This window comes from Ursus maritimus, unplaced genomic scaffold (genome assembly GCF_017311325.1).
Source record: "Ursus maritimus isolate PB19 unplaced genomic scaffold, ASM1731132v1 scaffold_19, whole genome shotgun sequence".
Lineage (NCBI taxonomy): Eukaryota > Metazoa > Chordata > Mammalia > Carnivora > Ursidae > Ursus > Ursus maritimus.
The window spans coordinates 54413532-54439884 of NW_024424341.1; the positions used below are offsets into that span (position 1 = coordinate 54413532).

Below are 26353 nucleotides of genomic sequence, written 5' to 3' on the forward strand. Positions count from 1 at the left end.
CTACGTGACTACACCAACAGTAGCCAGGGTCTCTTTCTGGGGTTCTGACCTTCCTCTTGAGTGAGGGCGCTGCTCCACCGGGAGAACTGGGAGGGGCTGCCAGAGGTGAGAAGTACCCACTTAGCCGGGTCTTCCCCAGGCTAGTTTCAGAGCCTATTAATACCAGCCCCCGGGGCGGCGCGGCACTGCGCAGGCGCGGGCGGGTTCCGCAGGCGCGCGGGGTGAGCGCGCGAGCGAGCGAGGGATTCCCTCTGACGTAATTGCTAGGATACCAAACAAACACTCTGCCGCGCCGGCCGAGCTCCTTATATGGCTAATTGCGTCACAGGAACTCCTGGGAGGCGGGGCCGGGATCCCCTCCCGCCGAGGGCTCTGGAACGCAGCCCCCACGACCCCCAGGGCAGCGAGGGTGATGCGGGTGGACAGATCCAGGCTAGGGCAGACCTCTTGCCGGACGGCGCGGGGCTGAGTTCAGCAGGGCCGGAGATTTTAGGAAGTTTGTGGAGCTTGGGTCGAGTGACGTAAGCAAGGAGGCGGGTCCCGGGCATATAAATACAGGCTGGCGGCTTTGGGGTTCATTCATAAGACTGAGAGCTACGGCCTCGGCAGGGACAGGCGGAGCTGGGACTTGGGGACTTGATTGTTGTGGTTCTTCTTGGGGGCTGTGAAGTTCAGTTTATTTTTTTTTTCCGGCGAGAAAGTTTTGGGGAGGATTCTTCTAGATAATTCTACATTTTATTTTGGAGGAGCGACTTACTCTTTTAGTCTTCTTTATTACTCCCCTCCCCCCGTGGGACCCGCTGGACGCGTGGAAGAGACCGCACCCGAAGCCGATTCTGTACAGCAAGACAGCGCTTTCCGCCTCTGGGGGAGCGATCCCCCCCACGCCCCTGGGTCCTACGGAGCCTGGACTTTCAGGAGGCACAGCGGCATCTTGTGGGGGCCTGGGCACCGCAGAAGAATTGCACAGAAACTTTGCCATTGTTGGAGCGGGACGCTGCCCCCATCCCGAGTTTCCTCGGACAGCGCGCTTTGGGGACGCGCTCGGCTCACCCCGGACTCGCACCTTTCTTTTCCACCCGGCCATAGCCTTGGCTTCCCGGCGACCTCAGCGTGGTCACAGGGCCCCCCCTGTGCCCAGGGAAATGTTTCAAGCTTTCCCCGGAGACTACGACTCCGGCTCCCGGTGCAGCTCCTCACCCTCCGCCGAGTCTCAGTATCTGTCTTCGGTGGACTCCTTCGGCAGTCCACCCACCGCCGCCGCCTCCCAGGTAAGTTCTAGAGGGCTGGGGTGCTGCTTTATGTTTTTTGGGTTTTTTTTTTTAAAGTCCGGGGAGGAGCGAGCAATCCCTCCACCCCAAATAAAGACGCACCAAAACTCAGAATCTGAGAGGGAATAGGCTCACCGTGCACTTGGCAAACTGCAGAGTCGGGACGTGTTTGCAATTGGTGGTGTGCGTGGATCTCAGGGAGGGAACGTAGAGGGGTAAGCTTTGGGGGGTGGGGAGAATGCTCCGTTCAGTGCAACGTGTATGCGGTAGCAGTGCTGAGAACTTTTAGCTTGCTCCGGGACTGCTCCCGACTCAGGTCCCCAACCTGAAGCTAGCGCAGTTAGGCTGGTGGGGAAAATCCCGGGGAAGCTTCCAGTAGCCTTCTCCCTTTTCCTTCTCCATCGGAGCGCCTACTCCGGCATCGGGTTGCCCTCGATCCGGCGGGCAAGCTGGCCTCGAACCCTAGCTTGGAAGCTCTGCCTCCGCCTCCTGCGCGGAGACGTAACGGGGGACCCGTGCGTAACGGCTGACGCGCTGGAATCCTCCGTCTGACGCGGGGCACGCACGGCGCGCGGCGCCCCCTTCGTCCGCCCCGCCCCTGACGTCCCGGAGCGTTCTATTTTGGAACGCCGGGGCCACGTTGCTAAGGGAGGGGGCAGCCCGGCGTTCCGATTGGCCGCCGCGGCGCGGACTATAGCCAATCAACTTTCCCTTCCTATTTGTAGGGTGCAGTTCCCTTCCCCCCTCTCCGTCCCCGGAACTCGTGGTTCCTCTGCTCTGGGGTCTCTTTTACGGGCCTCTAAAGGCAGAGCGAGGGGATTCCTGTTGTGACAGGAGCAACCCTCTGCGATCCAATGGGCCCGCCAGGACCTTGCGGGGATCAGGACCCTCCGATCTCAGGGGCCGAGGGTGTCTGTGTGCCGGGGTCTCTTTGGGAGACATGGGTGGCCGTCACCCTCTTCTCCGGGCACACACAGACACAGTCCCAGTCCCTCTGTTCCGGACGCCCAAACCCTCCGCTGTGTCGGAAGACAGGACTAGAACCGCTAACCCAAGGGGAACCGGCCAGGTGGTCTCCAGGAGCCCCGCCCCCTCTGGGTTTCCAGGACTCTGATTGGCCAGCGAGCCAGCCCATCCCTCACCACGCCCCCTGGGAGAGTAGTTAAGCCTTCCGAGCAGTCCTAGGATTCCACTTGGGGGTGGGGGTAGATGAGCGCCGCTTGGGCGCGGGGCCTCGGGACCTACACCGTTCTCCCTCCGTGGCAGTCTGAGGGAGCCCGGATCGTCACTTTTCCCTACCTGTCCGTCCACCGTAACCTGTCTCTTGTCAGTCTCACTCTGTGGAGAGACAATTACTTGAAACGTTGTTCAAAACTCCTAAGCCTGTCCCCCAACACCCTTTTAACTAAGACCCCCGCCCCTGCACGGAGGTCTCATGGACCTTCCAGTCGCTCATCCTCCCGGCTCAGAGGGGTGTGTGTATGTGTGTGAGTGTAGAGGAAGGCTTGGCCTAAGGCCTCTCCCTCTCCCTCCCCTTGCCTCTGGGGTGGGGGTGGGGTGTTGTGGCTGTGTGTGTGGCTGTGACTCCTTCCCGGGGGTTCTGTCACCCGGCTGTGTCCAGCCTCCTCCCCACCCCCCCACCTAAGAGTCACCAACCCGGGGTGTGATTCACCACCCGCTGGAACCGTGCAACCTTTCCCCGAAGAAGAAGGAGGAGGTAGAAGCCAGTTGAGCAGAAATCCTCTCATTAACCACTGCGTCACGGTGTAGTGGAAGGGTGGGTGTTGTGGCTTTTTGCCTGTGACACACACATCCACACCCGCTCGCCCTGTGCTCACTCACGGGGTCGGTGTGTGTATGTGTGTTGGGTGTGTGTGTGTCGGTGTCTCTGTTTGTGTGTCTACGCCTGTGTGTGTATGTGTCACCCCGTAGGAGTGCGCCGGTCTCGGGGAAATGCCCGGTTCCTTCGTGCCCACGGTCACCGCGATCACAACCAGCCAGGACCTCCAGTGGCTCGTGCAACCCACCCTCATCTCTTCCATGGCCCAGTCCCAGGGGCAACCACTGGCCTCCCAGCCCCCAGCCGTCGACCCCTACGACATGCCAGGAACCAGTTACTCCACGCCGGGCATGAGCGGCTACAGCAGTGGCGGAGCTAGTGGCAGCGGTGGGCCTTCCACCAGTGGAACCACCAGTGGACCTGGGCCTGCCCGCCCGGCCCGAGCCCGGCCTCGGAGACCCCGAGAGGAGACGGTGAGTAAGGGGCATCACAACTTGGCCTGGGAGTAGGAAGCAAGAGAGGCAGGAACTTTCTCACCAGTGGGGTGAGGGACCACCAAGGCCTTAGTGCTACAGAAGCCCTAGCGTCCTTGCCACTGTCAGGGAGGACTGGGTTCTGGAAGAAGAGGAGGTTTGGGATGGATGGAGGCGCGGCACCGGGTCCCCAAACCTCATGGCCTCTGTCTCTCCTACTCAGCTGACTCCGGAGGAGGAGGAGAAGAGGAGGGTTCGCCGGGAACGCAACAAATTGGCAGCAGCCAAGTGTAGGAACCGTCGGAGGGAGCTGACTGACCGACTCCAGGCGGTGAGCATGGGCCCCGGGGCGGGGGGGTAGTGAGGGTACACCGAAGTGGGGCTCTCCCCCCTCCTCCACCCCTTGCCACCTGCGCCCTGGCCCCGGGGCTGAAGGCCAGAGGAACTAGGTACAGGTGTGGCCAGACGGGGTAAGCCCAGGCGCACACACAGACCCTCACCCCCCACCCCGGCCATGCCAGCCCCGGTTTATGACCCTGCACAGAGGTCCTGTCCTTTCTTCTCCCTTTTGGGCTTGGGCAAGCCATAGCCCATTTTTTGCCTCGGTGTCTCCATCTCTTCAACCCCTCGTGGAATCTTCCAGACTCCTTCTAGCTTTGACATTCTGGAGAGTCTGGGAAGCAAAATGCTTTGAGCCCATGTCAGTTGTCAGTTGCTTACCGCAGGCACCCAGACCTCTCAGACCGCAGGTGGGCGGCAATTGCCGGCGCCCCCTACCCTTTTTTACAACTCACCTTGGTCTGGGAGTGATGCCTGCAGGGTGACCTGCTGCCCCTAGAGGAAATCGGAGAAATCCTCTCCTTTCCCGCGCCACGGGGTCTCTTCCCTGGGAGACAGAGGGGGAAGGGTAACCGCGGGGAAGAGGTGGCATTAAAAACATGGAACAATTGTTCATTCATTCAACAAACCTCCGAGCGCCTCTGACAAACCAGAGCCCTCCATGGACCCCTGGCCCCTTCTCAGTTCCCACCAAACACGTGGGGCGGGAGGGACAGGCTCCCGGAAGGCAAGACCCTGGCCCCAGTCCCATAACACATCAGGACCCCATATCAGGGGGTCTCGCCGCTCCACCTGGAGCCGCTTTCCAGCCCCGGGGGCCTCATCAGCAAGGGTAAGGGAGAAGGTTTTAGCCCTGACCCACCTTCTCTAGTCGCTCACGGCCTTTTGCTCCTTCTTCCCTCTCCTCCATGACCGGACCTCAGGAGACAGATCAGTTGGAGGAAGAAAAGGCAGAGCTGGAGTCGGAGATCGCCGAGCTCCAAAAGGAGAAGGAGCGTCTGGAGTTTGTGCTGGTCGCCCACAAACCGGGCTGCAAGATCCCCTACGAAGAGGGGCCGGGTCCCGGCCCGCTGGCGGAGGTGAGAGATTTGCCGGGGTCAGCATCCACTAAGGAAGATGGTTTCAGCTGGCTGCTGCCGCCCCCGCCACCACCGCCCCTGCCCTTCCAGACCAGCCAAGACGCACCCCCCAACCTGACGGCTTCTCTCTTTACACACAGTGAAGTTCAAGTCCTCGGCGACCCCTTCCCTGTTGTTAACCCTTCGTACACTTCCTCGTTTGTCCTCACCTGCCCGGAGGTCTCCGCGTTCACCGGCGCCCAACGCCCCAGCGGCAGTGACCAGCCCACCGACCCCCTGAACTCGCCCTCCCTTCTTGCTCTGTGAACTCTTTAGACACAAAACAAACAAACCCACAAGGGAGAGAGATTTGGAAGAGGAGGAGGAAGAGAGAGAGGGGAAGAGACAAAGCGGGTGTATGGCCTTCCTGCCTCTCCTGTCTGACTCTCTGCGACCACTGTCATCGGACAGGAGGACCTCCTTGTGTTTTGTGCTGCCTCTTGTTTCTGTGGCCCGGCGAGGCCAGAAAGCTGGTGACTTTGGGGGCAGGGGGTGGGGAGGGAATGGACCCCCGCCCCCAGCTGCCTGTTGGTCCTTTCACCTCAACCCAAGCTCTGGGGATGGGTGGGGGGGGCGGTGGGGCGCCTCGCTTTGGGCGGAGGGAAAGGGGTGCTGGTGGTGGGCTGCAGGGTGGGCTGGAGTCTGCTTCAGAGAGGCTCGACAAGGAAATGCCACAGACCATGGCCCCACGACCTCGCCCACACCCACCCTTCAGGGGGTGACCAGGCCGGTTCTCCCTGCTCCCCCGACCCTAGCTTATTTATCCATTTCCACGTAGTGAGATCCTCCTCGGAATTGAGCCTCCCTTTAAGGGAAGTTGATGCCCCTTATGATAATCTCCTTCCCTCCCACCCAGACTTAGTCTGAAATGTGAACCTCCCTCCCTGACTCTCCAGCCTCTTCCTCCCAGCAAAAGTGGCTCTGATCTGAATTCCTGGCCTCCTAAGGCTCCCCTCCCCCCCAATTCGGCCCCCAGCCCTCCTTTTCTGATTACAGTGTTACCCCAAGCCTCCAAGCCTGGCTCAACCTTCCCTCCCGGCCTTCCTTGCTGGGCCTCTCTGATTCAGGCAGCAGGGGGCGCTGTGATGCCCGTCCTGCTGGAGTGCTTTATACTGTGAACCGAGTTGGCCGGATTGTTGGGGGGGGGGAGGAGGGAGGGGGGAGCCCGGTGGGACTGAACCCTTCCGGGGGGGAGCGGATTGTGCCCCCCACGCCTCAAAGCCTTTCTATCCCCTCTCCCCAGCTGCCTCCTTCCTCCCCTCAACAGTGAGTTAGACTCAAGGGGTGACAGGATCGAGAGTGGGGGTGACAGTTATCTATCCGCGTGGCCTCTGTCCTCAGGACCCCCAGCCCCAAGCCCTGGCCTTTTTCTTTAAGGCCTGTCCCCCTACCCCGGCCTAGGACGCCAACTTCTCCCTCCCCGTGGCACCCCTACATCCTTTCTAGAAAGGGAGCAATGGGAGGTTGCCAGGGGGGCCCCTGCCCCAGTATTTTTTTTCCGGAGAAGATTTAAAGGCCGAGGCTTTGGCCCCCAACCCCCAATATTTTCAGACTGGCAAACTCGAAGGGGCGGGACTCCCGCGGTCCCAGCTCCCCCGCCGCAGCCCCCCAAGCCCCGATTCTTGGTTGGGGCTCCCCACCCCCCCTTCCCCTGTGCTTCACCTCACGAGAATCGTCTCGTGAGGCGGATTGATATTTTTTAACTTCGGGTGGGCCACGCCGCCTTCTGTGCTGCATGGGCAACATTCCACGTGCCCCGTCCCGCGCCTCCCGTCCCCGTGGCTATTTATCCCTTTCCTGGTTTCCGAAAGGCACTTATATCTATTATGTATAAATAACTATATTATATATGGGTGTGTGTGCGTGTGTGCGCGTGAGTGTGTGAGCGCTTCTGCAACGTCGGCCTAGGTCACGTTGGCCCCCAAAGTGGTGCCCGTGGAATCGGAACCACTGCTTCTGGAAACTTCGAGTCAGCCTGTTCCAGGCTTTCTTTCCTCTGGCTGTCTCTCGCTGTCTCTCCTGATCGTCTCGGCCCCTCTGGGGGCTTGGGGCAGTCTCTGGCCGTCTCTTTCTCCAGCGTCTCTCCCACCCCGTCTTTTCTCTGCCTGTTTTTTCACCGGGTCGTTTTCGGTCTGTCTCTGTGCTGACCGTCCCCGAGCCTCCAGCTGTCTCCTGACTCTGGGTTTGTTGGGGACCTAAGATTTTATTTCTGTGAGCGAGCCTGAGGGATCATAGACTTTCACAATCTGTATCTTTTAAGGATTCTGGGTGTGCGTGCGAGACTGTGAGCAGGGCCTGCCCCTGCCGGACCACAACTTATTGAATCCCCCAAGCGCCCCCCCCCCATGCTGTATTTGTGATTCTTTTTGTATTTTGCACCTGACCTTGGGGGGCTGGGGCTGGCTGGCACTGGGCCACGACCCTCCCGCCATGGTTCTGCACTGTCGCCAATAAAAAGCTCTTAAATATGAGTCTGCCAAGCTGTAGGGTCTGTTTGTTCCCGATGCCCGGCCCCTGCCTGCCTTTGGCAGGAGCGAATCAGGTCAGATCAGCCGAGGGGGCTGTACTCAGGCACCGAGCCTTCTGGGACTCCCACCTGTGAATCAGTCGACAACAGGACAACAGGACAGAGGTGGCTAGGCAGTCAGAGGACCTCCCACAGGAGCTGCCTCCTCTCCGAGGGGGTGAGGCAGAATAGTAGGCGTGAGCTACTGAAATGCCAAAGGGGGTTTGGGGAGGTTTCTTGACAACAGAGGAACTTATCCAGACCCTGCGTGTTCAGGATGACCTGAGTGAAGGTTGAAAAGGTAGAGAAATTTGAACCACGCACATCCCACAGTACTAAAGATCAGCAAGGATTTGTCAGTCCTCAGGGTCACATGAACCACAAAAACATGGATCACTTTACACTGAAGTGGACTTTCCTTTTGTGCTTTTCCCACCACCATATTTTCTGGGTTATGAACCTATAGGGGCCAACCTAAAATGGACTGAACCGAAAATATTGCCTCCCTTAATTTATTAATCAATATGAAACATTTCCTAAGTACCTACTGTGTGCCCAGCCCCGTGCTGGGCAGTGTTGGGGACATGGCGGGGACTGAAACAGCCCCAGGCTCTCCCCTCCGAGGGCTCACAGTCCAGAGAGGGACACAGACCTGTCGGGGATGATCTCAAGTACACAGGGTTGGGGGGATCCATGGGGCTGGGAGAGCCCAGTGGGTGCACATAAACTGGTCGGGGAGTCAGGAAAGACTTCCTTGAGGAGGGACGGCTGAGCTGAGTCCTGGAGGCTAAACAGAGGACATAGAAGGGGATAGAAAATTACACAGCGGCAAAGAGCTGTTGGTGGGGACAGGGATGGATACATTTAATGAGCTAGAGGTTCACAGAGCAAAAGGTGTGGAGAAATTGTTTAGCAAGGACCAGATTCTGCAGGCTTAAATTCCAGAGTAAGAATTCAGATCTTTTCTTGCAGGCACTGGGGAGCCACGGCAGGTTTTGAGAGCAAGAAAGGCAGGGGCGGGCTTGTGCTTTAGGAAGACCTCTTTAACCACCAAGTGGAAGGTAGCTGGCAGAGAAAGGGGTAAGACTGGGGCAGGAGACCAGGGAGGGGTCTAGGGTGGGGACACTGGTATGTGTTGGGGAAGCCCGGGACAGGGGCAGGGCTATGAGATAGAAAGGAGGATTGGAATTGAAAAGACAGTAGGAGGCAGAACAGACAGAACTTGGTAAAATGCTACCATCAGAAAGACAGCACAGGGCAGGAGTAAATAGCATGGGCCAGGGGTCTGAGCCTACCAAAGCTGCGTGACCTTGGACAAAAGGTTCATCTCCATGAACCTCAGTTTTCTCAGCTGCAGAATGGGGCTATGAAGAGTCAGGGAGCTTATGCGTGCTGCTGCTGAGTGCAGAGCGAAGGCGCGGTTATCACCATCCTCGCTGCTGTTTATTGGGGCCACCTTGATCCCTAGCTTGGAATATTCCCCCTTCTGTTGGCTCATCCGCTCTCATCCTTCAGGTGTCTGCCCACATGTCACCCTGACACCACATCTGAACTCAGGTCTCCCTATTAGATGGCCTCTAAGATCAGTACTTGCCTTCCCAGTAGTTACCACCTTTGTAGTTGTTCATTAAATGTGTAATTAATGATTGTTTAATGTTTGTCTCCTTCACTGGACTGGGAGCACCATGAGGCCAGGGCGGGGGCTGGGATCAACACTGTGTTCCCAAAGCCTGGCACGAAGCAAATACTTGTTGAATGACTGACTGACTGAATGAATGAATGACTATTTGACCTATGAATAAGTCCATGCGTAATTAAATACATGAGTGAGGAAGTGACTGAATGGGAGAATAAGCAAGGGAAGGGGAGAGATCCAGGATGATTTTCATCATCTTTTAGATCATCTTTGATACTCCCAGTGAAAGTGTAACCGTGGGAAAAGAGACCCGCGTGGCGGAGATTCAGCTGTGAAGCAGAGGATCGCAGCGATGTTATTAGGCGCTGGCCCGAGGGTCGTTCTCCCCAACAACCCGCTCTAATGTCCAGTCCGATGGGAATATAAAAAACAAAGTTAGTCGCCCGAAAGGTGGAATTGAACCACTCTGTCGCTAGACAGCTACAGGTTTGAAGCCTGCACCCCAGACCACTGAGGATCATCCGGGCAAGACTCGCTTGCTCCCACACAGCTATATAAAACTCAAAACCCGCTAACTTTTTACAGTTATGGTCACATAATTTGGGAGGGTGTGAGATTGTTGACTCTGATATCTATAAATTCTCCCCAACTACGACATATATCCGTCCAGAATGTTACCTTTTTCTTGCATGGGCATGAATCATCCTCCCTTTTGAAACCGTCTTCATTTGCATAGCGCCGCGCATTCTGGGAAGCGGCGTTCGAGGACGGGCCGCTTGCTTCTAGATGTTAAAGGGCCCGAAGCTCCTTTTCCCAAGTGAGAAGTTTGTTTTTTAAGAGGAGAAAGTCATAAGTCGGCTTTCAGAAGCCCCTTCCCTGAAAAAATCCGAATTCGAGCGAGCGAGTTCCTGCTAGAGTTTGATTTAGCCCAACCCCGGAGACTCGGGGTAGGCGGTTATAGAGCTAGTGCGACACCTGCTGTTCCTTTGTAGAACTTCAACGACCTACAGAGTCCCACGTTCATTCAACTATTTATCGAGCGCCTACTAAGTCAGTCCCAGGCACTGTCCCAGGCAGCGGGATGACAGAAATCCTGTCACTACTGAGCTTAAGACACTAGAGGTCATCAATTTCTGACCATATTTTATGGCCAAGGAAACCAAGACTTAGAAACAGGTAGTACTGTACCCCAGTTCTCACAGCTCATCCGCCAGGGGGAATCAAGCCTGCGCCATCCTAATTGTTATTACAAAGAAGGTGGACCCTTTTATAATCTAAGTCAGAGATCCTTTCACAACACTATCGTTCTGGACCACAGGGCTCCCATCTCAGAGCAAAAGTCAAAGTTCCATGGTCCTACAAAATGCCTATGTTTAGGGGTGCCTAGGTGGCTCAGTTGGTTAAGTGTCTGACTTCTTATGATCCCAGTGCCCTGGGATCCCTGGGATGGAGCCTGGCGTGGGGCTCCCCACTGAGCAGGGAGCTTGCTTCTCTCTCTTTCTCCCTCTGCCTGCAGCTCCCCCTGCTTGTGCTCTCTTTCTCTGTCAAATAAATGAATAAAATCATTTTTAAAAATCCCTATATTCTAGTTCCTTTCACTCCTCTGACCCCATCTCCTATTCTGCTTTTTCTCATTTACCTGGCTTCTGGCATACAGATCTGCTGCACACGCCAGGCATCAGACATGCTTCTTTCTCAGAGCCATTGTGTTTGCTGATCCCCCTGCCTGAATTTCCTTTCCTCCACGTGTCCACTGACTCACTGTCTCCCTTCACTCTGGCCTCTGCTCAAATACCACCACTTGGTGAGGTCTTCCTTGACCACTCAGTTTAAAATAGCAAGTCCTGGCACTCCATCCGCTTACACTGATGGACTTTTCTCCACCCCTCTGAGCACCACCTGCCATATACTATGTCGGTTTGCTTGTTCTCTGTCTGCTCCCACTAGAATACTACTTCCATGAAACTATGGACTTTGTTTTGGTTTCTTTCTGGCCTACTGCCTAAAGAGTGCTTGAGAACTTAGCACATGCTTGGTGAATGTTTGTAGGATGACTGTAAGATGATTACATTATCCTTCTCTGAGCCTCGGTTTCCCCACCTGGAAAACAAAATTAGTACAACTGATTTCACTGGAGGAATCGCAATGAGCAGATGGATATAAAAGTCTGGGAGGCACTCAATAAAGGCTGTTTCAAATTCCAGCCTCTTTCCAGCTTCTAGTGAGGGTGGGCTCACTAGAAGCCAAGGATGGGCTTGGGGGCTTTAGCCATTCTTGGACCCATAATTTCAACCAGTCCCTCTTCTTCCATCCTTTTTTTTTTTTTCTCCAATAGTTGTTTTTTTTTGGGGGGGAGGGGGGAAACGCCCAGGGACTCAGTTGGTTAAGTGTCTGCCTTGGGCTCAGGTCATGATCCCAGAGTCCTGGGATCAAGTCTGGAGTTGGGCTCCTTGCTCAGCAGGGAGCCTGCCTCTCCCTCCGCCCGCCACTCCTCCTGCTTGTGCCCTCTCTCTCTAGCAAATAAATAAATGAAATCTTTTAAAAAATAGTTTGTTTTCTTTTTTTAATTTTACTTTGAAATAACTCTTCTCCCAATGCCGGGCTCGAACTCACAACCCTAAGATCAAGAGTGGAACACTCCAATGAGCAGGCCAGGCACCCCCTCCCCCCTTCTTCATTACAAAGCGACACTATCTTATGGAAAGTGCAAATAAAAGCATCTTTTGGAAATTTGGCAATTTTTTAATTTGGAAATTGAAAACACAGTCCGTGCTTGGCAGATCTGGATACAAGAGAAGCCCCCTTAAGCCCTCTTTTCTTTTTCTTTTTTATTACATAGTTGCTGCTAGGCAACCCCTGCAGACACAAAGACGGGCTGTAAATACTTGTCCTGCAACATCATTATCTATCTCCTAAAATGTGACATGCGTCGCTAGAGGCAAGTGAGATGATTTTAGGTGCTGCACGAACAAACAGTTTAAATGTTAGTAGTTTTGTGTTTATTTTTACTGTTACCTTCTATTCCTGGCAAGTGATACTGACTTCCTTGGTGGCGAAGAAACATTTCTTTTTAAAAGACATTTGTTTTATTTTTAATGAACCAATTTAAGGAAAAATATTAGATGAAAAGCAGAATGGGTGCTAGAAAGATCGTGAAGGTCATGAGGGGATGACTGAGATTTGGGAAACGATGTCATAGCCCACAAGCAGCTTCTGTTTACTGAGCATTTAGTGTTATGCCAAGGGCTTTACAGGTCGGCACAGTTACGGTGAGTTTTCCATTTGAGGAAATTGAGGCTTTGAGAGGTGAAGTCACTTGCTCAAGGTCACACAGCCAAGAGGTAGGGAAGCCGGGATTCAAATCCAGGTCTGTGGGTCGTTAGAACCCAGTCCCCTGCCTCCTTCTCCCTAGGTTTTGGAACCTGAGGCCCAGAAAGGCCATGAGGCCCTTGACTTGGTCCCAAGGCAAGTGGATAGAGAGAGATGGTTGGGTGAGAGACATTTGAGAGAGAGGATAGAAGCGGCTTCCTGACTTACTAGATGTTGGGGCTGAGGAAGTAGGAATCCAGGGCCATACCGAGGTCTCTAGCCTGATGACAAAGTGGCAGAGCGGACATCCCTGAGCTGGAAATCAGACAGGACAATAAAAGGTTTGGAAATGTTTGTGGAGGGAGCTGTCCAAAGGCACTTGGGCACAGATCTGGGGCTCAGGTGAGAGGGCTGCCTGGCAGACACAGTGTGGGGATCGACTAGTGATGTCTGCCTTGGGCACAGGCATGGAAAGCGGTTGTCAAAGGCTTGGCTAGCCCTGGGACGGAGGGTCTCTCATCTTCCTCTCAATCATTTCATAATATAAACAGATTATTCAGGGAGCTTCTTCTGGATAGATGGGGAAGGGTCCTCCTTGAATACCACTTAGGTGCTTTTCGGTGTAGGAAGGTGAAAGCTGGAGGAGGCTGGAAGCACAGGAGGCCTTGGGTTTTCCACAGGAGTCTTTATTACAGTGTAAATCCAAGCTCAGGCCTCCCCTGGGCCCCATGCAAAGCCCTGGCTTTGGGGCTAGTGGCGTCCAGGAGACACCAATCTCTCACGGCGCCTCCAGCGGCGGGGTCACGGAAGTGCAGGGCGGGTGCCCTATCTAGGCAACTACAAGTCCCAGCAGGCGCCGCGGCCAAGGTCCCTCGCCCTTCCGGGACTCCTAGAGCAGAGCCTCTTGGGGGATGTAGTCCTGGCCGCTCAGGCAATTTGCACAAACTCCCTGGTGCGAGCGATCCAGACACCCGCCGGGAAATGGCTTGGGCGGAGGCGGAGGCGGCGGAGGGAGGGAGGGTGGGGATGGAAGGGAGATGGAGCTGGGCAGAGGGCTGCGGGGGATGGGGGCAGGCGTCCCGAGGGCAGAGACACCCCTTTCATTCGGCTTTGGCTTTGGATCCAGAGACTGCGGCTGCTGCCGAGGCAAGGGCTCCGGACCCTGGAATCTTAGCTCGGATCCTGAGGGAGAAACAAGTGGAGTCACGAGGTGGGGCAAGTGACCCATAGGAATCTGAGAATTAAGGGGAAATCTGGAATGGGGCTGGGGGCGGGGTGGGGGGGGAGGACACACACTAGCTGAGTGCCCAAAGCCAGCCCCTGCCCTCCACCTGATGGCCTGGTTGGAACTGTCTTTGAGAAGGGGGCATGAACCCCAAAGAGATTTAGGGACAGGTACTATCTGGGAGAAAGTTCCTCAGCTTCCCCCCTCTCCATCCCCTTCATCTCCATCCCACACCCTTACTTAGCTTTGATGTGGCTCAACTGATTGGTCACCAATCCCACATACTGGTCCATCTGGGCCTGCGGAGACCGAGAAGGAGAGATGGGAGGGGTCCTTCCCCACGATTCTTTCAGGAGGCTGCTTCCTCCCCCACCTCCAAACGAGAAATTGGGGGGAGCGGTCCACTACTCCACCTTCAACTCTAAGCCTAATAAAACAGCCTTGGAAGTCAGAGGTTCAAGCTGAAGTGCCGGTGGGTTGGGCCAAGTTCTGCGTGGGGAATGATGTCAGGTAGACACACAGGAATTTGCCAGTCAGTCTGTTTCCTGGGCATGACTATTAATCTCCGAGTGAGTTGTACGTGCGTGTGTCTGTGTGTGAGTCAGGTGAGCGTGTGGGGCACTGGTGTCGGTTGTCAAGTCCCTGCGTGGATTGACTTCAGTACTGGTTTAATTCACAGCGTGACCGCCTTTGAGCGTCTTGGTGATTCTAGCATGTGAGGGAGTTCGTACTCTCCCTGGCAGGCGTGCGTATCATCTGGCTCTCAGCTGTGCCAGAGAAGGGACTGTCAGTCCATCTGCCCGTCTTTGGATAGGATATATGTCAGTTGGCCTCGGGCCTTTCAGTGTTCTGGGCAACAGCCGTCCCACCCAATGTTGACAGTCCTTGGCAGTTTCGGGGTGAAAGCCATCGGTTAGTCTATCTGCCTTGGGTTGGGGCATGACAGTCGGATCCTGGCTCTGCAAAGGGGACACCAATCAAAATGCTTATCTCTGGCCATTGAGACATATTCATTAGACTCTAGCTGCTTCGAGGAGGGGCTGCAAGCAGACCACCTGTGCCCCGCTGGGACATCTGTCACTCAGACCCTGACTCTTCCAGGGGCGGAAACACCAGTTGATCCTCCTGTCTCTGGCAGGGACATCTGTCAGTAGGACACTGCTTGTGGTGGGGGGTGGGGGCGGGGGGGGGGAGTCAGACCACTCATGTTTGGCTGGGAAACTGCCAACTGAGAGCCTGTCACACCCACCTGGTGTTGCCGGTACAGCAAGGGGACAGTGAATAAACCGATCACTCCTGTAGGCACAGAAATGGGGATGAGGGTTCTCCCAAGAGATGAGCAGTTCCGTCTAGAACCCTGTCCCCCATCAAACCCCGATGACCCACCTCCCCGCCCCGCCCCCCATGGCCTTCCCAGCTCACCCAGAATGAGAAGAGTCAAACCATTGAAGACGGCACCCACGAAGGTCAAGATGTAGAAGAGAAGGGCCAGCTGGGGGTGAGGGTCAGGGTCAGGGTCAGCAGAGCCTACAGGGCACTCCCCAGGCTGTGAACTTCCCCAGCAATGGCCCTCCTACCCCCCAGGGGCAGCAAGGCGAATGCTGGGGAACCCAGGAAGGAGTGGGGGTTTCAGGGCACCTTGAGGGAATCCACGAGGTCTTCTACCAGGAAGAAATGCCGCAGCTGGATGGCCACAGACACCACTCGGGAGGCAATCTGCTGGGACAAACGTTCCATCTGCTCCTGAGTCAGGGTCAGGTCCACATCCAGATAGGCCCTGGGAGGACAGAGGGGTGTCAGGCACCTCAATGTGTGGACCAGCCCAGGCTGAGGGGTGTGGCTGGGACAAGGGCAAGAAATAGGGCTTTGAGGAGATGGCCAGATGTAATGGACTAGGGTCAAGGTCAAGGGCAAGAGATGGGATCAAGGATTAAGGGTAAGGGGTTAGGGTCAGAGGTTAGAGCTGGAAGTCAGAGTCAGACTCAGAGTCAGGGTGGAGTCAGAACCAAGAACAGGATGGGTCAGAGTCAGCATGAGGAGTGCCTGACTGGAGGTCAAGGGTCAGACCACCCCTTTGGTCAACACTGGGGTCTAGACAGAGGTCAAGGCTAGGGGCCAGGGGTTCTCACTGGAAGGGGTTGGCACCGTCCCCCCGGTGCACGGCCTGCAGCACTTTTCGGTAAACCCTGAGAGAGATGGTGCCACAGAGCAGCAAGAGGGCCACATGGGCGGTCACGGACACGATGCTAAAGTGCAGGAGGCAGAGCAGGGAGACCATGAGGCCCGTGAAGACCACTCCTGACGTCCTCGTGTCCTTCCAATACAGCAGGTCCGCCACTGTGGAGGGAGAGGGGGCCCAGCGGTCAGGCTGGGCTTTGCACCTGGCCTGGCTGAGCTCTTGACCTCCCACTTTCCGTCTAGGGCTGAACCTTGACCTCTTGACATACTTGGCCTGCACCTGAATTCAATTTCCCAATTTCTACTTATCTTCTTTGATTCCCAGCTGCTTCCCCTCTTCTCCTGGAAAACCCAAGTTAACCGTCCAGCAAGTGCCCTTAATCTCAGTCCTGCCATAGATTATGTGTGGATATAATTTTTGGTCATTATTTATGAAAAATGGAATCATCTATACATTTTTCTGCCTTACACACATCCCACTCTTTTCCCTCCTAGAATTCCCTCCTTGTCAGTTGGAAGAGCTCTCGATTCATCCTTCACAAGAGCGCCACAAGATTCTGTTGTGTGGCTGTCGCATCGTTCATTTCATTCAATATTGACCTATTGCTGGGTCATTCACTTGCTTTCTGAACCTCCATTCCTCAACAGTGCTGCAAGGACCAGCCTTCTACAGACATTCTTACCTCCCTGCAGGGAGGTTCTATTTCTGAGATAGAATCCCAGATGTGAAACAGCTGGGTGGACGAGCTCTGTGTTTCTGAATGTCATAAATGTTACCAGATTGCTTACTAGCAAGACTGTTAACAATTCTCGTTTCCATGAGCAACTCGGGCGTGATCTTTTTCCAGCATCCTGCCCAACAATGGGTGTTATTGTTCTTTTTCTTTTTTGCCAACCCGACAAGTGTAAAGTGGTATTTTCTTGATACTCCCACCCGCATGCACTTGCCTAAGTCCTAAATGTATTAATAACACCATCCACCTTTCTATGCCCTGATTCAAATTTCTGACCCCTTTCTGAGATGCTAAATTCACCTCACTAGCCCTTCCTGAGCCCTGACCTCCAGACCCCAACGTTTCTTTTTTTTTTTTTCCAATGGGCTCTGTGCCCAACGTGGAGCTTGAAGACACGACCCAGTATCAAGAACAGAGAGCAAGAGTCACATGCTCTACCCACTGAGCCAGCCAGGTGCCCCCCCCAATATTTCATTTTGCCCATCTAAATGTTAACAGCCTTTCCAAAAAGGTGATCCCATCTCAGCCCTGAACCGGTAGGCCAATACCCTTCCAGACCCTCCACCCTCCCACCGTCACTCTGATCAAATTCTGACCTGACCGGTCCCCCTCAGAGTCTGACTTCCCTCACTTCTGTATTGTCCTTACACCCTCCCATCTACCTCTAACTAGGGCAGGCCTCCCCCTACCCGCAACGCAGGGCCCTCCCCTGCAGCCTCCCCAAGGCCTATGCCAGTGGGTGGGGGAGGGGCCGGGTCGCCTGAGGCGGGGTCTAAGTTTAGGCACGCTGGGGGGAGGGGGGAGCCTGGCCCACAGCTGTGCTGGCCTGTCCAGGTCCTGAGTGACAGCGCCGCCTGGGCCTGAGACTGGGGGAGGGGGCCTCCCTGCTCTCGGGCCCCAAAGCCTCGGCTCGGGGGAGAGGGGACCCCACGCTCCCTCCACTCTCTCTCTAGACACCCCCGCAACCCCCCCAGCTTCAGCCTGCAGCTCTGGGGAATCTGGGACCCGTAGGAAACATACCCGCAGCTTTGAGGGAGATAAGAGAGAATCTGGACCCATTTACGCCATCCCCCAATCCCGGTCCCACCAGCCCGCTCCGCAAGCCCACCTTTACTCCCCATCTCCGCTCCGAGTGAGAGGCTGCGGACACCGCTACTTCTGAGGGATTTTGCCCACTTCAGTGGGACCCGGAGGGAGGGAGTAGGGGGCGGGGCCCCTTTGTACCCAGCCAATGGCTCTCCATAGAGGAGGGGACAGTTCCAAAAAGGGGTGGCTCTCTTTGTAAACACCCAAAAGCAGTGATGTCTATAATCACCGTGGCCGTTCGTGGAGGCTAAGCGTATTTTAGAAGAAGGCGGGCTCTATTTGCAACTGGCCAGTGGATGCGGTCAGGGAAGAGGAGCGTTTTTAAGAGGCGTGGAGTTTACTTGTAAGTGTCTCATGGCCACAACCAGAAGACGGCCTAATTTTTTCAGGGATTTGTCCTGTCCAAAATCAGCCTCTAGGAGGCGCACACCAAAAGAGGGATTATTTTTCTAGCCATCAGCCAATCCTAATGCTCAAAGGAGGGCTCATGCCTCAAGTGGGAGGGAGAACTACAGAAAGAGCCAATGGTAATCTAGATAACGGGGGGGGGGGTTGTTTAAGGGCGGAGTTTATATCTAGCCAATAGCAATACCTCCTCTTCTCCACTCTCCTCACTTCCTTCGCGAGGCTGGTCCCCTTAAATTCCAACCCTCCTGTAACTATAGTTCAAAGGAGCACCTTCACTCACAAGCTTTACCTAGAAGGAGTGGTTCCAATGTGAATTCTGATTGGTCCGTGCTATCGAGGCACTGCCCCGTGATTGGCTCCCGCTCCAGGTGCCCTCGCGGCTCTTCCTCCTTCTGATCCAGCGAGGGCTCATCAGGCCAAGAGTTCGAATCCCGGGATCGGGGTGGGGATGGGGTACCAGCCTGGGGGGTTCCAGAGGCGGGGCTGGGCTGCGGAGTCAAAACTTCCGGCGGCGGTGCGGACTGAGGGAGTCCGAGTTGTAGGTCCAGTTCTGGCGCGTTAGAAAGAGAAGGCCGTGAGCTTTCACCTTGGAGGTGCCCTGAGGAGAGACCACCCACCCCTTGTGGCTTCGGTCCCAGCACTTCTGACATCTCACCTTTCCCAGCCTCTCCAACCTCCGACCCGTCGGGCTCCTCGTCCTCCAGCGGAGTGGAGCTACTGGTGGCAGAGTCTTCTCCGGATCCCGCTCCCCGGGCTGCCCAGCCCAGCTGGTCCAGCTGGAGCCCTAGGTCCTCCAAGGGGCGTACGGCCGGAGGGGCAGTGTCGGGTTCACCGCGGCGCCCAGGTTCTGGGGATTGGCTCAGGCTGGGGATGCTCTCCAAACTATCGCCCAGGCCAGGCTGAGGGGGTGGGTCTCGCGGTTCTGAGACTGAGCGGCCCTGGGGCCGGGGGCGGCGGGCAGCTGAATCCCGGCGCGCTCCAGAGCCCACCACACCGTCGAAGGCGATGTAGGAGAAGGTCAGCTCCCGGGGGGTGCCCCAGTCCTGCGACGTGGTCTCTTCCTCGTCGTCCTCAGAGAATTCTCGGGCTGTGTGAAGCTCCCGAAAATCCGAGTCGTCATTCCCTCCTGCAGTAAGCAAAGGAGGGTATGAGCTACTCTAAGCGTGACCCTGACCCACTCTCTTCAACCCCCCTACCCAGCAGTAAGCCCTTTCAAGTTCTGCTCTCACATCCTCCCCCTCCACTTACCTTCCGTGGAGTCAGGGGTAGAGGACGCTGTAGATGGAGCTTCTTCTGCGAGAAGGAAAGAATCAAAGATTCTTAGAAGCTTAGACTATTGGAATCACAGAAGTGTGCCAGTCCTGGAAACTTGGACGGTCCGAATTAAGGAATCTTAGAATATTTGAATCACAGGACCTTCAGAACATTCTATATACAGACTGTAAAACCTTACTATAGTGCTATGAGAAGCTCAGCCTTATAAGTTCAAATCCAGGAATCTTAATCTTAAGAGTCTTCAAATTAGGAATTTTAGGAGGTTTCAGTTAGTTCATTCTTTCAAAAACCATGTACTGAACACCTACTATGTACCAGGCACCGTTTCAAATGTGAACAAAACAGACAAAATCCCTGCCCTTGTAGGGCTTACACCCTACAGGCAAGAAAGACAACACACAAATATATGATGTTGGGTGTTAAGTGTGCAGAAAAAAATAAAGCAGGGTAAGGGAAGAGAAAGTGAGAGGGTGCTATTTCAGACAGAGTGGTCAGGAAGGCTTCTTTGATAAGATTACATTTGAGCACAGCCTTGAATGAAGTGAGGAAGCCATGCAGATGTCTAGGGAAGAGTCTTTCAGGCTGAGAAAAAAGCCCAGTGCAAAGGCCCTGAGGCAGGCACTATGCTTGGCAAATTTGGGGAACAGAGAGGTGTGAAGGCATGACTGGAACAGAGTGACCAAGAAGGAGAGGGGTGGGAGATGAGGGCAGAGGGGTGGTGGTGGTAGGGATCATGTAGGGCTTTCCTTTGTAAGCCGAGGTAAGCACAAGATCTTAGAATGTTGGGATGATACTCTTCAGTGTTGAAATAACAAATGCTTAGAAATTTTGGCATCTGGACTCCTAGGACATGCAAGTGGCCAGATCTGAGAGTGTTGAAATTCTCAGTTGCGGGAACTACGGGGGTGTGAGACAGAAAATGTTAGACGAGGACTGTTCAAGCCCTGGTCTCAGAGATCGTGAGGATCAGATAAGGTATTTTGAATTGTGGAACCTAGCTCTTCAGAGGTAGCTTGGGGCTTTGCCCACAATAGATGTTCAATACCATTTGGAAACTGAAATCAGATGCCCCCCGCCCCGCCCCCACCTCGTTTTGACAACTGGGGAATCGGAGGCCTGGAATCAGAGGCCCGGAGTAGAATGGGTGTCTTTCAGGGTTACTACTTATCAGTGGTAGAGCTCAGTAAGGACCCAGGAGTCCTGGCCCTAACCCAGGGATGGCTGTTTCCGAGGGACAGGGTGTTGGACAGTTTGGGCGAGGTCAGGGCAGCCTCTGAGTCTGGGTAGAAAACGGAGGTGGGATGCGAAGATGGATGATAGGGGATGGTGGTTAGATCCCTCTTCTCTACCCTGGCTCTACCCCTCCATTCAACTCCCCTCCCCGCCGGCTGCAGCCAGCACCAGGGCGAGGGGACAGCTCCCGGAGAGCTTCCTCATCCCTGGGTGGGGTCCGGCGCCATATCCCAGAGTCCGGCGCGACCCCCGCCGGCTATCTCAGTGCTCCCCACCTCCGCCTTGACTCACTCAGGTCCTCCGGTCAGGTCGCCCCCATCGCCGCTGGAATGCGGGGGGAGGGGAGAGCTTCCTTTGTCTCCTTCGCCTCCTCCCCCAACCCAATCCTCCCGCGACCTGGTATGGAGGGCTTACTGGGGGGCCCACCTGGGCGTCTGGGCCCCACACCAGGCCTGAGCCTCCCCCTACTCACTGCAGTGGGCGAAGACCGGCAGGACCTGCCCCATGGCCCTCCTCGGGCCTGCATCGGGACCCCCGCCCACTCCGGCCACGCCGCCCTGGGCCTGGGGCCGCCAGCGCTCATCTCCGCCGCGCCCACGACGCCGCCGCCATCCTCGCCGCCTCTACCTCCCGGGCCGCTCCAGCAGCAGCAGCAGCAGCAGCCGCCGCCGCCGCCGCCGCCCTCTGCTCCGCACGGCGGGGGCGGGCGGGGCCGCGATGGGGAAGGCACTGCAGCGCTGGGCCGGGGGCGGGGCCAGTGGACCAGCGGGGCGGAACCTAAGGAAGGGCGGTGGGGGGGCGGGTAAACACAGACGGGCAAGGGAGGGGCGTGGCTTTTCTACGAAAGGGGCGGGGCTAGGTTATGCTACTGGGAGGAAACGGCGCGGAAGGCGGTCCGAAGGGCGGGGCCTCCTGGAAGAAGGCGCGGTCTCTAGCGGAAGAGAGGAGGGGCCCAGGGTAAGGTAGGGGAAGGGGCTCCCGGAGAGAATGGTGAAGACGCCTAGGATGAGGGCGTGGGTCTCAGAATGGGTTGGGGCGGAGCTAGGGGAGGCATTCAGGAGAGGGTATAAAGACTCTTACCGCTCCGAGGCTAGGGTCCGAGTTGAGAACCCCAGAGGGAGTGGGATAGGGGGCAGGAAAAACTACTCAGAAAGTTTGAGACAAGGGGAGGGGCTCAGATATGGGTGGGGCTTAAATTGGGCGGTAGTTGGGCGGAGTCAAAGACCAAGGAAGTAGAGGTGTGGCCTAGAAAAAATAGGAAAGTACAGGCAGGGGAGGGGGCGCGGCCCAGAAAGTAGACGTAACCTACGGAGAGAAAGCCAGGCTCGCCAGAATGTGGGGACTGGGACTGTAGTTAAGAGGCGGAGCTAAAACTGCGAAAATTAGGAGCGTCTGAGGCTGTGTGTTTGAACGGATGGGTAAGACCTGGAAAAGAAGCGACTGAAACCCCAGGGCAAGACCCAGAAGTGGAGAGGTCGAACTGAAAACATAAAGGATTTAAAGATTTTGAAACTGGGGGCGGGACCACTGAGGTGGGCGGATCTTAGAGGGAGCAAAGCTGGGGACCCGAAGCTAAGAGTGTAGAGAGCATGAATTCTAGAGTTCATTTCCCTGCAAAACTTCTTTTATGACTCAGTTTCCTTTTCGGTAAATCGGAGATGATGTAAAATAGTGGTAGCACATGGTAAGTGCTGTTTACTGCTATTATTTTTCCGTAACCCAGACCCCAAACATCACTTTGAAGGTGCAAGAGAGAGGACACCCAGGAGTCCAATCTCTTCTAGTAACTCGACTTGAATGCAGGTCAAGGGCACAGGAAGGAGATTTAGGTGGTTTAAAATCTCACAGTGGAAGGGATTAACGAAGTTGAGGGGGGGCAGGTGCAGAGGGTGGAGGCTTCCTGATCCCAGGGCTGAAGGATGGCTGCCTTTGCCCGCCTGCTGGAGCGTCTCCTCTGGCCAGTTCGCAAAAAACAGGAGTCAGAAGAGGAAGAGGAGGAGGGGCGCAGGACTCACCACGGGCTTCAGTCGCTCCTGGACGCGCCGCGATGCGTCCAGCGGCCGCACGGGGGTGCGGCCGCATCTTGGGGCCTGCGCTTCGGGGCGAGCGCTGTGCAAGGCTGGCGCGCGCACATGGAGGACGCGCATTGCGCTTGGCTCGTGCTGCCGGGGCTGCCACCAGGCTGGGCATTCTTCGCGGTCCTCGACGGCCACGGCGGGGCGCGAGCTGCCCTTTTCGGCGCGCGCCACCTGCCGGGCCACGTGCTCGAGGCTCTGGGCCCAGCGCCTGGCGAACCCGAGGGAGTGCGCGAGGCGCTACGCCGAGCCTTCCTGAGCGCGGACGCACGGCTGCGTGCGCTCTGGCCTCCGGGCGAGCCGGGGGGCTCCACCGCCGTGGCGTTGCTCATCTCCCCGCGTTTTCTGTACCTGGCGCACTGCGGTGACTCCCGAGCGATGCTGAGTCGCGCTGGCGCCGTGGCCTTCAGCACCGAGGACCATCGGCCCCTCCGGCCCCGGGAACGCGAGCGCATCCACAACGCGGGAGGGACCATTCGCCGCCGGCGCCTCGAAGGCTCTCTGGCAGTATCCCGGGCGCTGGGCGACTTTGCCTACAAAGAGGCTCCGGGAAAGCCCCCTGAGCTGCAGCTCGTTTCCGCGGAGCCTGAGGTGACCGCCCTGGCTCGCCAGGCTGAGGACGAGTTCATGCTATTGGCCTCTGACGGTGTGTGGGACGCGATGTCCGGCGCTGCCCTGGCGGGACTGGTGGCATCGCGCCTCTGCTTGGGCCTGGCCCCGGAGCTTCTCTGCGCGCAGCTATTGGATACGTGTCTGTGCAAGGTCCTGGGGGCGGGGCTTGGAGTCACTGAGGGGAAGAATTTAAAGGATCTAGGGAAGATGGATTTTGAGGGAGAGGCTCCCTCAAACTAGAGGAGGGGGTAAGACTCCACTAAAGGGAGTGGCCTGCTGGAGTGGGCAGGGCCAAAATATGGAGAGGGCGGAGACTGAGGGCTGTCTTGAAGCAAGATTGGAGAGCCTTGTAGTGCCGGGTCGGTGAGTGGGAGGGACTTAAGAGAAAGGGCGTGGTCTTTTGGAAGGGGACTGCCCTGGGTTTTAGGAGTGGGTCCTGAGGCGTGATTAGTGCCAGAAGAAAGAGCAAGGGGGCAGCGGAGTGGGAGGAGCTTCGACGAAGGGGCAGTTTCTCTGTTAGAGTGAGGCTAGGACGTGAAAGGGCGTGGTCTAGGTGACTGGTCCTGCTGGGAGCACTTAGTTTAGACTGGCAGATGGGCAAAACTAGAGAGAAATGGGCCTAACCAGATTGGGGAGGAGGGCACTAGAACGCTGAGATTGTTGGGAAACTCCGCTTCCAAGGGCACGGAGCCCCGTGCTGAGGCTGTGTCCCACCAGGCTCCCTTTTCTCCACTTTCTCCAGGGCAGCCTGGACAACATGACCTGCATCCTGGTCTGCTTCCCCGGGGCCCCCAGGCCTTGTGAGGAGGCGATCAGGAAGGAGCTAGCGCTGGACGCAGCCCTGGGCCACAGGGTCGCCGGTGAGCAGGCTCCGGGAGCATAGCGGGAGGGGTGGTCAGCGGGCAAGGGCTCTGCCATAATCCTTGCCTCCTTCTCAGAGCTGTGTTCCTCTGCTCAGGAGCCCCCCAGCCTGAACACGGTTTTCTGGACTCTGGCCTCAGAGGACATCCCAGATTTACCTCCTGGGGGAGGGCTGTACTGCAAGTGAGTGGGGTGGGGAGCGGTGAGACGGGATGGAGGGAAGGGGTGGTGGAAGGAGGGTCCCCTCTTGAGGGCCTCTCTCTGCTCTCCAGGGCTGCTGTCATTGCTGAAGCTTATTCTCAGCTCTGCCAGGCCTCAGGACGCCGCTGGCAGGTAAGGACCCTATGTTCTTGAATGTTTCTCTTGGAAGCCTGTAACCCAGCCTTCCTACCTCCTTTAGTGTTCGGTAACTTGAGGCCAGAGGAGACAAGGGATTTGCCTGATATATTAATATATTCTCACTCCTGGCCCTGAAGCATTGTGCTGGACATGACGGGGGCAGGTGAGCGGGAAGCAGAAGCAGAGAAGAGACGGCTCCTCTTCCTGAGAAATGTGTCCTCCGCATTACTCTGTAAAGCCCCATCAACCCAAACACCACCCCCTCCATCCATAAATAAGGCAGAAAAAAAATCCAGGAATGTTTATGACCAATCCCAAGACCTGAATGCACATTCACACATGACCACCGGGACATCTCTGAGGATGGTCTGGGTCTTGGATGAGAGAAGTGGTGAATTGGGCCCAGACAGAATCTGGAGCTGCCCAAAGAGGTGGTGGGTGGACCCACATAAACTAAGGCAGGGAATGGGAGTCAGGGAGGAAATGGGAGGTAGGGAGCTGGGACTCAAGCCCCCCCCCCGCCCCCACCAAGGGAGTTAGGTTATTATCACCCTCACCCTCACCAGGAGGGGGAGGGGGGATTGCTGACAGTTCCTCAGCAGCGGTAGGAGGGATTTGTCAAGACGGTTTGATTGGCAATTGACAGACACCCAATTCCACCTGGGAAAGCAAAACAGGGAACTTACTGGGTCACGTAATTGAAGAGTTCAAGGATGGAAGGCATGACCACTGCAGTTGTCAGATGATGTCATCAGCAACCATCTCTTAGTTTTACTTTCTCATCACTGACTTCATTTGCAGGCAGGATCTCTGCATGAGCTAGCAGAGTTGCAGCTCTAGCCTCCCGTCCCAGGAGCCCAACATCCCCAGGGGAGAGAGTTCACCAGGTTCCTAGTAGCGGAAGCCCTGGTCCCACGGCTGGTTCTCATTGGCCACACTGGACCACATGTCTGACCAGTCCCCTTGTCTCTGACTGGCCAGGCTGGAGTCACATGCCCACCCCTCAGGCTTGGGGCTGAGGTCCACTCCACCCAAACCTGATGGACTGGGAGATGGGGAATGGCAGCCCCTCAAAGGAAAACAAGAGTGGTGCTTCCAGAATGTAGGGGAGCCGATACTGAGAACCAAGAAGAAGTTCTTATTAGCCGTTTCCCACCTTCTTTGTTACAGAAGGGCCCGAATGGGGCCGGAAAGCCCACTGGCACCCACTGACACCCACTGAGACTCTTCCTTGGACTTGGAGGCCTGACAGCTGTTACTCTTTGGGGACCCTCTACCCAGCCGGGGCCTCATGGGAACTAAGGAAGAAAACTGCCCTTCCCCAGCTACACAGACCAGCGGAAGGAAGACAAACGGATGGAGGAACCCCAGAATGCTTACTTCCCTCTCACAGAAGGTCTTATGAGAGGGGAAATTCCACCCACCCTCTGAACAACAACGACAACAAAACCAACAAAAACCCCAAAACCAAAAAACCACCCCAAACCAAATCAAGTGTTTTTGAAATATTTTGAGCTGAATGGAACCTTGCGTGATCACCCAGTTCAATAACCTTCTCTTCCCTTCCCATTTTTCATCTGTTTTGGGGGGAGTTAGGGGAGAGTATTTATTATTAAATTTTAATGATATATAACTCAAAATAAATTTCTCTTGTAGGAAAAAAAAAAAAAAGCCACCCAGACATTATTTGTCTCGTCATTTGGCAGATATGTACTGGGCACCTGCTGTGTGCCAGACCCAGCTCACAGCCATCAACCAGGCAGAAACACTGAGATCCTGCCCCTCCCCCCCCCGGGGGGGTGCATCTCCCAGTGTGTGGGGAGACCGCGAACAAGGGAACTGATAATATCATCTCAGATACTAAGTGTCTCAAGGAAGATAAAACAGAACAGGGT

At 55.9% G+C, this 26353-nt stretch overlaps 3 protein-coding genes and 1 non-coding gene across 6 annotated transcripts; 2 read left to right on the top strand and 2 right to left on the bottom strand.

Annotated features, from left to right (window-relative positions):
• Positions 1-215: 215 nt before the first annotated feature.
• On the top strand, positions 216-7452 carry FOSB (FosB proto-oncogene, AP-1 transcription factor subunit). The gene is made up of 4 exons (XM_008684464.2): positions 216-1271; positions 3204-3524; positions 3748-3855; positions 4787-7452. The coding sequence occupies exons 1-4, from the start codon at positions 1146-1148 to the stop codon at positions 5246-5248; spliced, it is 1017 nt and encodes a 338-aa protein (XP_008682686.2). The 5' UTR covers positions 216-1145; the 3' UTR covers positions 5249-7452.
• A 2111-nt stretch (positions 7453-9563) lies between these two features.
• TRNASTOP-UCA lies at positions 9564-9650 on the bottom strand. Its single transcript has one exon. It is a non-coding gene; the product is annotated as a tRNA-Sec (tRNA).
• A 3452-nt stretch (positions 9651-13102) lies between these two features.
• RTN2 (reticulon 2) lies at positions 13103-21238 on the bottom strand. Of its 2 annotated transcripts, none has more exons than XM_040634162.1 (10): positions 21044-21238; positions 19312-19356; positions 18719-19189; positions 18344-18613; positions 15787-15994; positions 15296-15434; positions 15080-15149; positions 14907-14953; positions 13898-13956; positions 13103-13614 (listed from the first exon to the last, which is right to left on the bottom strand). In XM_040634162.1, exons 1-10 carry the CDS (start codon positions 21075-21077, stop codon positions 13533-13535), a joined length of 1425 nt encoding a protein of 474 aa, XP_040490096.1. In that variant the 5' UTR covers positions 21078-21238; the 3' UTR covers positions 13103-13532. The 2 variants fall into 2 exon arrangements, with proteins under 2 accessions (XP_040490096.1, XP_040490097.1); XM_040634163.1 differs by having other exon boundaries at positions 18353-18613; positions 21044-21235.
• A 1023-nt stretch (positions 21239-22261) lies between these two features.
• On the top strand, positions 22262-26129 carry PPM1N (protein phosphatase, Mg2+/Mn2+ dependent 1N (putative)). 2 transcript variants are annotated; one of them, XM_008684610.2, is made up of 5 exons: positions 22262-23408; positions 24001-24118; positions 24197-24302; positions 24392-24452; positions 25629-26129. In XM_008684610.2, exons 1-5 carry the CDS (start codon positions 22491-22493, stop codon positions 25668-25670), a joined length of 1245 nt encoding a protein of 414 aa, XP_008682832.2. In that variant the 5' UTR covers positions 22262-22490; the 3' UTR covers positions 25671-26129. The 2 variants fall into 2 exon arrangements, with proteins under 2 accessions (XP_008682832.2, XP_040490098.1); XM_040634164.1 differs by having other exon boundaries at positions 22262-23237.
• The last annotated feature ends 224 nt before the right edge of the window (positions 26130-26353 follow it).

Excerpts from the sequence above, each read along its gene's own strand:
- RTN2 (XM_040634162.1), bottom strand. The coding sequence starts at position 21,077 with ATGGGGCAGGTCCTGCCGGTCTTCGCCCACTGCA. Across the intron at positions 19,357-21,043 it reads GCCGGTCTTCGCCCACTGCA|AAGAAGCTCCATCTACAGCG; the intron begins GTGAGTAGGGGG and ends TCCTTCTCGCAG. Across the intron at positions 18,614-18,718 it reads GGTTGGAGAGGCTGGGAAAG|AACTGGACCTACAACTCGGA; the intron begins GTGAGATGTCAG and ends CTAACGCGCCAG.
- PPM1N (XM_008684610.2), top strand. The coding sequence starts at position 22,491 with ATGGCTGCCTTTGCCCGCCTGCTGGAGCGTCTCCTCTGGCCAGTTCGC. Across the intron at positions 23,409-24,000 it reads TGGATACGTGTCTGTGCAAG|GGCAGCCTGGACAACATGAC; the intron begins GTCCTGGGGGCG and ends CACTTTCTCCAG. Across the intron at positions 24,119-24,196 it reads CCTGGGCCACAGGGTCGCCG|AGCTGTGTTCCTCTGCTCAG; the intron begins GTGAGCAGGCTC and ends CCTCCTTCTCAG.
- FOSB (XM_008684464.2), top strand. The coding sequence starts at position 1,146 with ATGTTTCAAGCTTTCCCCGGAGACTACGACTCCGGCTCCCGGTGCAGC. Across the intron at positions 1,272-3,203 it reads CCACCGCCGCCGCCTCCCAG|GAGTGCGCCGGTCTCGGGGA; the intron begins GTAAGTTCTAGA and ends GTCACCCCGTAG. Across the intron at positions 3,525-3,747 it reads GGAGACCCCGAGAGGAGACG|CTGACTCCGGAGGAGGAGGA; the intron begins GTGAGTAAGGGG and ends TCTCCTACTCAG.